Here is a 13,557-nt window from a genome sequence, read left to right on the forward strand (position 1 = left end):
TATGTGGGTCAGTCACAGACTTTGTTTCCAACAGTCCCCACAGGATTGGAACCCTGCAGATTTGGGAAGAGACATATCCTTGCACACTGAGGAATTTTTCATGAGATTTATGGCAATTGTCTAAATAAGATGAGGGGTAGCTTCAGATTAGCACTGGTTGGCATAGAAAGAAAGGAAATTAAATCAGCGCATATGAGTAGCACCTATTATTGACCCCATCTGCAACTTATGGAGCGTAGCGATATCTGTGTGGAGGTGTAGCGCCGCTACCTGTGGCATGGGGTAGAACTGCTTAAGATTTTCCGGATCAAGTCTGACTCTTGGTGAGTATTCAAAAGGCGAGGAACCTGTGGTAAGACGTTTCTATCAGAATGTACACTGCATGGCACCTGTCCTATGCTAACATCTGTAGATGATCACACAGCTGAAGGTTTTGGAGTGGCAGTGAAAGGTTACAGTGATGAGGGTTGTCCCATCTATAATTCCTGTGCCTCAAACACTACTGGAAAGCAGTACTCCCCCTGTAGAGGTCATGTGAAAAAGTAGGACATTTTTTAAAATTCCAACGCCAATTACCTTGCTACACAAAATCTTCTGCAGAGGGGAAAAAACGTCAGGGTGTCTCCCCAATCATTACCTTTATTAACTGCTTAAGGAGGACTCAAACAAAATCATTTCACAATACACTGAAAGCTTTAGCTGTAAAATATACAGAGAATCCCTCCACACCCCCAAATACTTTTTAGTTTGTTACAGACAAGACCTTTGGCTAAAATGAGAATTAGTCCTCGTGCTTAAATATGGCAATTCCTTTTGTTTTTACAATGGAGATCGAACAAAGGAGTTTGAGACAGTGAAGTTCTTTAACAGACAAGACAAAAATGCTTAACTTAAGGGTATAATATTACATGCATACTATTTACAGGCTGGAATTTAGAAAGGAAAATTAATAGACAACAAATCTCACTTTAAACTCTGACAGCAATGGAATGTTCATCATACATTCCAGTTCAAACAAGTCTATCTAACAATTACATTACATTAAATATACTTCTACAGAGGCCCTCAGTCAATGTAATCCTTTGGAGAAACAAAATAACATGCAATGGGTTGTAAGTGTGCCATTTAGGCATACAGGTCAAATGGTTCTTGTTTTTGGAAAGCGCTTAAGGCATATGTCACTCAAAACAGACACATATTAGACACACTGAGATTATCAACTCCCTCTTCCTGTTGTATCCTTAGTAGTACACAGGGTTAGAAACAAATGCAATGCCATACACACACATACAATTCCAAACAATATTCTAATCAACGGAATTAAATGATCCAATGTGTCAGTACCCGTTCTGAAGGCCTTGAATTGCAAAGCAGGCTATAGGCAAGCTAGCATTGTAAAAGGCTGGACATTTAAAATAAAAAACACTGCGTACAGATGCACAATTGACCTTGGCTCTCACTTCTTATCCATTTTCCATTTACTTCTTTAGAATGCTAGCTAAAGTGCTCCATAGTTGATACTGTTTTGTGGGCCGTCTCATGCTGATAAGCTACTCCAAAATCAATTAAATCATCATATAGTTTCCTTTGGTGCTGCTTGTCAAATCTTCCTATGAAGTGTGATGGGAAATGCTATACATTAATGAACACGCGTGTAGGGAAAAAAAAAAGTTGAGTAGAATATTTCCAGAATTCAGTTTGGTACCAAATGAAAGCTATATTCGCACACATGCAAAATACGTTCATAATTTTAGATGCACTTTACATTAAGGTCACTGCGGACAAAATACAACGATGCGTTCAATTAAATATAATAGCTTTCACATCTTCATATGTAATGGAATTTAAGTCAGACTTCACCTCACCACCCACATGCTCTCTCTTGTGATGGAGTGATAGAGTAGGATACTTAATTTGTGAATGTCAGTCTGACTGCACGTAAAATATTAAACAGGTTACAAACACATAGTTCTTCAAATCTATGCCTTCCCAATATAGCTCATTTACCCTTCACAAAATGTAACACCTAAGATAAAGGGAGATGTTGTAACAGGCCTCAAATTAGTATAATACAGATCAAAGACAATATTACTGTCGATATAGACGTCCACAACTGTGGATCAGCATTGCCTTTGGGTTGGCAGTCTTGAACTGGGAAGCGATCAGATTCCCTACGAGGTGCTGCCAAACAGTGAGACTGTCTTTACGAGGTACAATGAGCGATGTGATTTACAACCTAAGATTAGCAACAAGAACATTACAGGATAAAAACAAATTGCAATTTCAAGGTGTTAACAGGAAAATCTAATAATTATTACCTGCCACCCAAGACTTGCCAAATCTAGTAATGGCGTGTGTACAAAATTAGCAACGGGTACTTGTATGGTGCATCCTATGCAGCTATATCTGCACTCACATGTTAATAAAATATTCTACAGTAATGGGTGTGATGCAGAAATCACAGGACCTTACAGTGAAATACAATCTTGGAGGAATCTTCCGAAATTGATGATTAACTCTAAAGTACCGGAGACCATTTATGGCTTGTAATACTGTTTCTGGAAAGCAGCACTATAAAGAGTTCACATGATCCAAATTTTTATTAAATGCTATTAAATTGGCTAGTTCCCTTTGAATCAGTTTTTATCTTTGTTTCATCATAAAATTGTAGTTTCTAAAAGCAGGCCAGGGTATGGGAAGCAAAAATACCATATCACATAATTTACAGGCAAGAACAATGTACCCCTACATGCAATTATGATCAGCATTTTGAGAAGAATCCACATAAAGTATGCCTTTTATTAGCCCAGCTGAACTGCTGACAGACATGCAAGCAATGTGGGTTATTCTGCGTTCCCTGGCACATCAGCATAAGAAGCCAGTTCAAACCACTCCATTTTGGCTCACCACGGTGTGAGGGCCCTCTATATTTTTCATCCCTACCCTGGAAGTCACCCCAACTAAAGGACCATTGCTGTGGAATTTATCTCCAAGGAGATAAAATGGCAACTGACCTTACATGTTTGCATAATTATTTTTATCTTTAGATGCTGATGACAAAACAGCAACTCTCACACTTGACCACACGCCCTACATTCCCGGAAGTCAGCATCTTTCATTTCAGAAGTTTAAAATGCCTTTAATGCACTTTATGAGCAAGATAAGCCCATAGTAAATATATAATTTAAGGTAATAATGAATTCTGACAAGAAAATAAGGACCACTATATCCCCACTGTATAAATAATGACCGGTTAAACTCTAATTGATGGGTAAGGCACCACACATCATCTTTCCTGACAATGGTACAGACACCAAATGCAGTGTCAGAATAGGTCTCAAGAGCTAAACCAGTACATGGCAGATGGCCAAGGTACTGGTAGACAGACGGTTGAGGGGAAAAGTAAATTGACAGACATTGTACAATAAAAACGGAAGGGCAAACATAAAATGTCATTTTATCAGTGAATCCTTAGATCTGTGACACCAATGCCAGTAGCTGCATTTCTGTGAGATAGGGATAACTTAGCCATGAAGTCCTATTCTTAGTTAGCTACTTTTCCAGTAGTGCCTTATGAACTACACTGTGATGCGATGCCACTCAGGCATTTTAAAATCTACTCGAGTTACATTCATCTGCATCAGCAAGAACCTGCTAGGCTAGGTGGAGCAAATAATTTGCATCTCTAAGGCTACAGTGATACGTGATTCATTTCATTAACGCAACATTGCCATTTTTAAAAAAATTCTAGAACTTTTTTTAATTACATTTATTGGTGTTTTGAAGATGTTGGAGCGCTGCCTTTTGAACCCTAAAAAAGTTTATGTATGGCAGGTGTCCACAAACCCTTGAGCAGCAGATATATGAAAGGTGTGCAATACCGTCCAAATAATTCAGGATTTACACCACCCCTTAGTAAGTCGAAAAGATGTAAAGGTTATGATGTTCCTATGTTCAAATGTTTGACTTATAAATTGTCTTGCAAGGAAATCTCATTCCGGTTTCAAACCTTTGTTCTTGAAGTGGTTACAGGCCAAAAGCTTAAAGAGGCAAGATGCTTCACGGAATATGAATTTGCAAGTCTTTTAATGCTGTTAAGGATTGGGGTGGGGCAACAAACTGCATGTACACGAGCTTTGCGTCTTACTTTTTCTTAAAAGATTTCCACTGAGATGCAATGAAGGCTGACAAAATTGTGTCCCACAATCTAATATGAGAGCTGACCGAGAGGTATCTGCAAAATAAGGTTAGGGTCCTCTTCAGAATCAGTTAATAGGCAATACATAAATAACCCTGATGGATGAAACTCTCACAGGACACCAAACTAACTCTTTCTCCTGCCTCAAATATTGATGATATCTCTTTGAGGAGTTTGGAATCCATTCCATTCAGTCATGAAAGGGCAGGCAGCAACCCAAGCGAGGTCTACCTCTTACTTTGCTAGGGGAAAGAAGCAATAAATTCAACTTTTATTGAGAAGTACGTAGTTTCCAGAGAGGATACGATTACTAATAGATCGGGAGGTTTCTCATTTTATATCCTAATTCTAAAGAGAATCTAACAATTCTACCTTAACAAGACTACTAATTAGACGAACATCACTAAGCACCAAAATTCAGTTTCAACATAAAAAGTACAGCTTTATGATGGCATCACATAAAAAATAAACACAATTGTAGATATGAATTCTGCAAGGAATGTTCTCAATCTTGTTTCTTTTTTTATCAGTACACAAGGAGCGTTGCACCACACAGATGACTGGATCTCCAAATTAGAGGGAGCACCGAGTAGAGGAAAGAGGCTCCACTTAAGCAAATCTGCCTAGTTTTGAACACAGCATGCACATTGTAGTCTAATATCCTCTCAGCCAGATTAGGTTGTAAGAAAGACTGGTATAAACCCTAAATGGTAGTCACAACCCTTTCCACAAATGAGACTGTGAAAAAACTTGAAGTCTTAGTGAATGCAAAAGTTATCTACATTTGAAATGTGCATACCTGATGGCAGGTGTCTGTCTTTGATAATAAAAACACATTTTATGATGTAGGAACCCAAGAAGTGCTGTGTACAGGTGGTCATCGGAGAGTACGAGAACGGTCAACTTGGGCTAGCTTCAAACTCCCTTAGGAAAAAGTACTTAGAAACACACTGGAACAGAGCCCAGAAGTATACAAAACACATGGCTTATATTGTAAATAAATAATAATGTTTCCAGAGCTTGAAGAACTGTAAAGACTAAATATAACTTTTGGAACTTTTTGTCCATTGTACGCTACGGCCGAACATGCAAAGGCAGTAAGCGGGTAAAAACAAATTCCTTAATAGGAGATGGGAAGTACCACTGCAATATGGGGGAAGAGAGAAGGCAAAGGCGTTCCAACATCCCAAGAAGGGAATTCTCACTCTTAAATGTTCAGAAAGCCGTTTATCTTTGCTCTCAAACCCTGCTTACTTTCCTACGTACAAACAAAATAAACAATCACAGCTTCACAATATCTGAGAGCCTCATATATGGGAATTTATCTTGACAATAAAAACAGCTTTTTCCAGAAGTTCAAAAGCTTTTGCTCTCTAGAATTGTGAGAACAGGAAATGAAGCTTATTAAACGTAAAAAAACGTGTGGCCGTTTTATAAACAGGGAAATTAGAATCTATCATGCATGCCAAACACCAAAGGCTGGCAGGCTCACTAACCTATGCTAAACATGGTCTTATTCGGTTTGCTGTTCAAGGATTTTTAGAAGATTAAGTATTAATATATTTTATTTAAGTCTTGGATTGCTACCCTTCCCTACCCCCACCCTCCAATTAGATCCTTAATCCATGCAGCATTTTCTTTTTTAAAGCAGCAAAGAGTGATGTGGTTCCTTCGGGGGCTTAGCGCAGGTCCTCCTCCTCACCCTGGATAGTTTTCTTGATACGTAGCAGCATGGTGGTAAGCCACTGGTCCAGCCTGGAGATTGAGTCATACTCCTTCACCTGGAGGAGGGCAAACAGCACAACCAACATGGGAAACAGACCAAAGTGATAAGAAAACAATCAGAAAAAGTTATTTAAAGATTGCCTGCCATCCCCATTTTTAAAAACATCCGAAACCAACATATACTGTGTACATACTATGAGCGCGGGACACAAAACTCGTCAATGTAACATCGAAGGAAGGTAATGTTAAAATAAACGGAGTGTTATTATTAATTAGTGTGTGTGGGCAGATAGACTCAAGATATCAAAATGCGTTGAAATACAATAAAACATTTAAAAGATTGCTGCTGAAATTTGATGACTGCAGGTCACAACTCTGATTTTCAATAAGGCCGACTCAGCCTTCCATTATCCCATGGCCAATAAATGGAGTACCACTGAATTAGGTACTAGCAACACCTAGTTGCAGTCTTCAGATCCAGAACTGGATTAAATTCTGCATTGATCATTCCATCCTAACAAAGAAGCAACAGTAGTTTTATGTGCATGAAGCAGTGAACATTCGGTTTTTAATTCAGTACATTCCGGTCTCCTAGTGAGGTAAAGACTCAAGACTAGATGAGGAAATAGCAATCTAGTTTAACCATGGAGAAAGGAACTAGGAAATGAAGATTAGGTAAAGGAGACAGAGGATCTGGGTGTATTATATGTTGTGGCGGTAGGGCAAAACTGTGGAATACACTAGCAAAAAAATGTCTTTGGTCCAGTCAGGCTCATTTGAACAACATTAACCTCAACTCTGGGTAGCTATGGCTTCAAGCAGCAAAGCTTGAACAAAGGAACTTTATGTAAAGTATTCAACAGTACCAAACACCAAAATAAGAAAGCTGCACAGCACGAAAGAAAGAACACCAATTTATAAAATAGATAATATTTTTTGAGGTTTTAGAGTTCTTGAAGCGCTCAATCCACCAGAGGGCTCAGTAGATGCAGATTATTAAAAGTTCTATCACTTTTAATATCAACTGCAAACAAGCATGAGTCAACAAAAAGTTTGGAAACATTTCCAAGAAAAATTAGTTTGGCTACTCCGGCATTGGCGCACTAATTAATGGTAATGATACAGTCGAACTGGCAGTATCACAACTGCCTTCGCAGTCTGCAGTTGCAGGCTGGGGAGCCATTTTGTACTTTGTCCCACACAGGGTGGCACAATCAGTGCTGTAGCCCTGGGTGGACACTCTGCCTACATGCCCTTGGTAACCTCTGTACAATATGCTACTGATAAGTAAGTCAGTACTTGTCAATTAGGGATATCCAAAATGACATACACTTTGTCAGGTGTTAGAACACAGGCACCGAGGTCTGGTTAGCAGGTCTCAGTCCACTCAGATTCGAAAAACTAGTAGTTCAAATTGGGTCAAAAAGTGGGAAGAACCCTGAAAAAGACTGTTTCTTACTGAGACAGTTTAACCTAGCTGTGGTACATGTCCTTCGTTCTTACTTTCCTCTTGAAGGAAAGGGCAGTTTCAATTTTAAATTTCAGCTACTTCAAACTGTACTCCGTAGAGGGTTTTGCTTCCAAATGGTAACTTAATACCATAGCTCATTTCTGCCATGAGTGTCTTCACGGGGCTAATGTGGCAGTTCATCTAAGAGTTCTGAGAGAACAGAGAGTAACTCCATTGGATTGTTCCAAGAGAGACTAGAGGATTTAGATGACACAAGGATTTAAAACTTACAAATACTGCATTCATCAATCTGATGTATTTCGGGCAGGTAGTATATACCTCTATCAAGACCATCAGAAAGAGTATCCTAACAGAGCTTCAAGCATCATACTTGAAAGTAACAATTTACTTATCTTTTCAACATAAAGCAAAGTAACAGCCACAGAAATGTTACAACTAAACAGGACGGTCACAAGTGAATTTATCTAAAAGGCAATATGGTCAAGATTTGAATGGTGCAGCAGTACCAGGACCAAAAGCTCTAAGCACCCCACTAAACACTTAATATTGCTTTATTTTACAACTGTACAGGCAGACACAATTGCAGTTATCTTTCAGTTAAAAGGGGCTTTATTTGTATGGTGCATCAGGTGCAATGGCACAGGGGCGAAAAGCTCTAGGGACCTCACTAATCGCAGAATATTGCTCAATTTCACTACTAAACAGGGAGTCACAAGTGCAGTTATTTAGTAGGCACTATGGTTATGATTTCAATGGTGCTGCAGGTGCAGTGGCACCAGGTTTAACATTTGCCAGAACTCCACATATCACTATATTTGACTACTTAATAAACAGTCACAAGTGCAGTTACCTTGCAGGCAATTGGAGCACGATTTGAATGGAGCAGTAGCACCAGGGGAGAAAGCTCTAGGAACCCCTCTGAATACCAAATATTGCTACTACTAAACAGGCAGTCACAAATGCAGTTATCTTGCAGACAACTAGGGGCATGATTTGAACGGTGCAGTGGCACCGGGCACAAATGTTGTCAAAACTCTTCTGAACACAACATTAATTCTATTATTTTCCTCTTTCATGACATTTTTCAAAATGTTGCTATTACTTACCCGCACTATGCTACTAGTAACAGCACAATATATTGCCTTTTTGTAAATAAATAAGTCATAACACTTTAACAGACTTTCTCTAACTTATATTGTATAACTATTCGGCAAGCCACAGCTTACAACAAAACGTTGCTTTTTATTAATTACAGACAAAACCTAAAGCATTTACCAATGCTTGTTAGTTTTGCAATAACCCTGGCACAGTATAACGAATCCTCACAAAATTTTCTAAAAAAGTTTGCCAATCACTTTAGCTGCAGTCTTAAAAGTTTCAGGGTGATCCATCTAGCAGGGCGGAAAAAAAGGCGGGGGTCCCAAAACATATTTACCATGCAATTTCCCATAGGGATTTTAGACACCACCTGAACGGCTGAATGGAATTACACCATATTTAGCAGAAAGGTAGCTGTTAGTCCATAAAGCGACCTTTTTTGTAAATTGGTGTAAATCCATTAGGTAATTTTGGAAATATTAAGGGAAATCCAAACTGGGATGTATAGGGACGCCCATGCTTAAATCGGTTTGGCTGCAATATTGGGACTCTGCTTCAGTCAAGTCCCAGAAAAAACTTTAAAAAGAAAGAAAAAGGAAAGGTGGTCAGGTAGGAATACCCTGACCCCCTAACTGTGGTCCCGGGACCACCCTGTGGTCCTGACAGGGCCAAAAAGCACTTTAAAAAATGCTATGGGAATGTGACGGAGTCGCAAATCTGCAGTAATATAAAATACATGAGAAATAAAAAAAAAAGCAACAAGCGACGTCACACATGCTTATTTACATTATAGCCCCTGAATGGGCCAGGTCAAGGGGCCAGGCAGGCTTTTTAAAGGAGGGGGGGGGGGGAGGCTCACTGCCCGCCCCCCACCATTAACTTAATTATGCCCCGGGCAAAGTTACATATGGAGAAGTGGGGCCACACAGACCCCCCCCCCCCCCTCCCCTCCCCTCACACCCCGGGGCTTTCTTTTTTCTTTTGGGAAGAAGGGAACCTGCGCAGCCACCCTCCTGGTTCCAGAACAAACATTTCTACAAAGGGGATACGGATACAGAGAGACATCAAAGAGGGAAAAGAACGAGCTAAAACCCTTACATGTACCAAAGCACTAGTCAATAACAGTCAAAACATAAAAAATGTGACTAAAGGGGACATCACAATCAGAATGGTAATGACATACAGCAAGGAGAAACTGCGTATTGTGAATATCCTGAACGAATACTGGAACATACTGAAAAAGGACCCTGATATTGGGACTGTGTTGGGACCAAGACCTACTATAACCTATCGGAAAGTACGCTCATTTAAAGACAAACTGGTAAGAAGCAACTTTGTGGACAATAAACCCAGGAACTTGTTGGAGGAGCAACAAATGGGATTCCAGTTGGTGACGGCATGTCAGGTGAAATCAAACCGTAATCATTTTTAAAAGTAAAAAGAATTATGGCGCACTCCAGGAGTTCATTCACAAAAGTGCTTTAATTGTTCTGCTAATACCAATGTGTTTCAACTGTGAAGTCTTGGTCACGGTTGGGCGAGTCCAACTTTAATTGCACTTATATATAAACATCCCAATTTGCCCATTATGAGGCATTCTGGAATATGTGGTTTTTAATATTGGTTTATATAACTTTACTGACTTGCATTTTGTACAACAGATATTCCAAAGATATTGTGAGCCTTATTATACAGATAATAAATAATTTGCATAAGACGTTTAGATATTCCAATGAACATAACTACATATATATGTACAATTTAATTATTATTTGCCTTTGATAGTGGGTAAAGTTGTTGGCTAAGTGCCATATGATACTTTTGTTGGGATTGGACCCAATAATGGAGCATATATATATGTGTATCAATTTGACATGTTCAAATAGTGTCACATATGATGCCTAATTGATCTATCCACATACTCTCTGTATTGGCGGAGTGCCTGTAATTGGAGGATGTGTCCATAGTGGACAGTTTCTTATGTCCTATGTAGTAGTAATAGTTCCTATGTTCTGTATGGTCTATGATTATCATAATGGCATCACATTTTCTTGCATGTAAAAGGAGGGACACTCGTTCGTTCTATCTTGCACAGGTAGACATTTCTGTAGACCAAAACCTCCTTAGTTGCTGATGAATTTCATAAATACTGTGATATGGAGCAACTAAGCCTATGTATCTGCGAATTCAATGTGAATAAGAGATGGACATACAACTCTTCATCGGCGTCCAGGCCTTGCAGCTGTTTGGTCCTGAACCGTACTATCATACAAGACTCCAGGCGTCTTAATTTAAGTGTTCAGTCTCCACCTCTTTCTGGTTTTGGAACATTTGCTATGCCACAGTATCTCATGTTTTTGCCATGTGTAACCTTCATGGGGTTCTAGCTGTTTTGCCATGATATAGGCAGTTTCCTTGTTTTGTACGGCTCTGATATTAATGAATACTTGTATGATTACCTAAAATCATTTACAAAAGCGAAGCATATTACGATCATGATAAAAAAAAAAACAGTAAATTGATAAAAGGTAAACATTTTAAGAAAAACATTTAAAGTGCAAAGAGATTTAAAAGAAAAAGAAAAAGAGAAAGTTAAAACATATACATATGCATCGGGTTGGACAATCGGTGTCCTAATGTCAGATCATCTTAGCTTATCAAGCTTGGTACCGAATCACTGGTGGCCATGAAATACTTTGTTTATTTGTTAGTTCAATTAAGGTGACAATGTTCATGACCATAGGAATCAATGAAGCATCACTATTGATACTATAGATGCTCATCGACACACAAATTGTAGTTAAGCTGTTATTTATCTGGACTTTGCGTTTGACACAAGATCTGTCCAGCAGTGGCAAAGAACTTCCCTGCACGTGCCAATTCCATTGGCACTGTTGTGGTATAAATGTGCGTTAAGGCCTCCTTGCATGTTCTTACTTTATTAAGATTAAATATTGCCCTTAAGTATTTGCGCCTCAGGATTACCAACGCTGGGCAACAACAGATGATATGCTCTGCTGATTCTATATGGTATTGACACAGTCGACACCCTCCATTTCTAGTTGGTATTGTTGACCAATGAGCCCTATAGTCCTTTATTGGTAGGGTTAGCAGCCTGGTCTTCAAGACATTTTGAAGAGCATATCTCCCCAGGCCGGCATTCAGGTATGGTTGGCATTGAGTGGCTTCATGTGATTTTACGAGGCCCTCAGCGCCACGAATAACTCTGATCGTATCTATGTACCGGAGCCTTGAGATGGTCTTTCCCTGTTTTTTTAACAGGTTTTTTAGGCTAACTGTTGTCAGATTTAATATTTGATCAGTTATCAGGCATAGGGTTTTATTAGTTGAAGCAAGGTACCTGGCCCATCGACTAGTTTGATCCATGAAGAGTGTTTGAAGTGCTTCCCTTAGGGTACCCGGGCTAGCCTTGTTCACACAGTGATGTAGCTTCACTATGTCTTTTTTACATTCTATGTCCATTGATGTTAAATTAAACTCAAGTCTAATCAGTGTGCGTCTTGTCGAAAATGGTAGCCTGAAGATTTTCCTAAAAGCCATAATATGTAGATGCTCCAGTTTATCGACCAATAGGCCCGGGAAAGCCAGATGGCCATAGCTGATTGTTGAAAATAGCTTGTCTTGTATTACTCTTCGGATGCCCTCGGTTGAATGACTCACAAGGTTCTGATGGATTTTACATAGGGCATGTGTGACCTTAGCAGATTTTGTCTCCAATGATTTGGCCTGAGATATTGTTCTGCCGGTATCTAAAAATTGTACACCCAAATAGGTATATTTATTTGCAGTTGCAATACTAAGTGGTCCGATGTTCCAACCTAACAGAGATTTTTTTGGTTTATGTCCAAAGACCAATACCTTGGTTTTATTTGCATTAGTTTGGAGCTTGTTTTCTGGGTTATATAAATGAAGAGTCTCCAATGCCCTTTTCATGCCTACTCTGGTATGGTCCAAGATGACAAGATCGTCTGCATATTGCATGGTGGGTATTCTAAGGTGGCCCAATGTAGGTGGAAAAATATTAGTTTTAGAGAGTGCCGCTCCCAGGTCCGCGGTACATAGATTAAACAGTGTTGGCGCAATCACACAGCCCTGTTTCAACCCTTTGTTCGTATAAGTCTTGGCAGGTGCATGTGACTGTGTGAGCTTCGTGCGGACCCATGTGCCAGTATGGAGGGACAGGATGGCTGCCAGAAGTTTCCCTGGTATCCCCCACTTTGCAAGCTTTTCCCACAGTATATTGCGGTCGATACAATCAAAGGCAGCACTGTAGTCAACAAAACAGGTGTACAGGGGTGGGTTAATCTCCTCTGTGGCCTTAGTTACCAGGTATGATAATGCTATGGCATTATCTATTGTTGATGAGTTCGCCCGGAATCCAGTCTGGTAGTATGGTATTATTTGGTTGTCTATTATCCATTCCTCTAGTGATTTCAGTAGGACTTTTGCGTATGCCTTTTCATCCACGTCAAGTAGAGCAATTAGTCTATAATTCTCAGGCTGTAAAATGTTGCCTTTCTTATAGATTGGTTGCAGAATGGAGCCTTTCCACGAGTCTGGTACTCCTGAGGTATTGAAGCAATGGTTGAATAGACAGTGCATATGTGGTGCCCAAAAGGCACGATCTTCATTAAAAACACTTCCCGGTAACCCGTTCGGTCCTGGGCCACGTCCTTCCTTATGCCTTTCAATGTGAGCAGGGTTTCTTTTTCACTAAGAGAGAGGGCCTTATTCTCCTTTCTCTCTAGACAATAGTTTTCAGCTGCCACTGGTTTTCGTCTAGATTTTTCCTGGTCAACGTATAACTTGGTAGCATAGGCTGCCCATTCCTTGGCAGGTATTGCATGGTGTGTATTGCTTCTACCATTGAGATTATTGACGTAATTCCAGAATCCTCTGCTCTTGCTGGGGGCAAGCAACGCATAAATACATTTCCATTTGCCTTCGATGATTCTCTGTTTCAACTCCCAGACTGTGTTTTTGTGCGCTCTTCTTGCTGCTTTCAAACGTAATTCGGACCTTAAACATTTTTTCTTCTGATACT

At 39.6% G+C, this 13,557-nt stretch overlaps 1 protein-coding gene across 1 annotated transcript in view; it reads right to left on the reverse strand.

Moving 5' to 3' along the window:
* Window positions 1-595: 595 nt before the first annotated feature.
* NAPA (NSF attachment protein alpha) overlaps window positions 596-13,557 on the reverse strand; it is a 218,850-nt gene continuing 205,888 nt past the window's right edge. Inside the window, exon 11 of the mRNA XM_086938646.1 lies at window positions 596-5,979. Coding sequence (XP_086794772.1) covers window positions 5,878-5,979 — 102 coding nt within the window. The 3' untranslated portion in view covers window positions 596-5,877. The remainder of the gene's footprint in view (window positions 5,980-13,557) is intronic.

The sequence above is a fragment of the Lissotriton vulgaris genome, chromosome 9 (genome assembly GCF_964263255.1).
Source record: "Lissotriton vulgaris chromosome 9, aLisVul1.2, whole genome shotgun sequence".
Lineage (NCBI taxonomy): Eukaryota > Metazoa > Chordata > Amphibia > Caudata > Salamandridae > Lissotriton > Lissotriton vulgaris.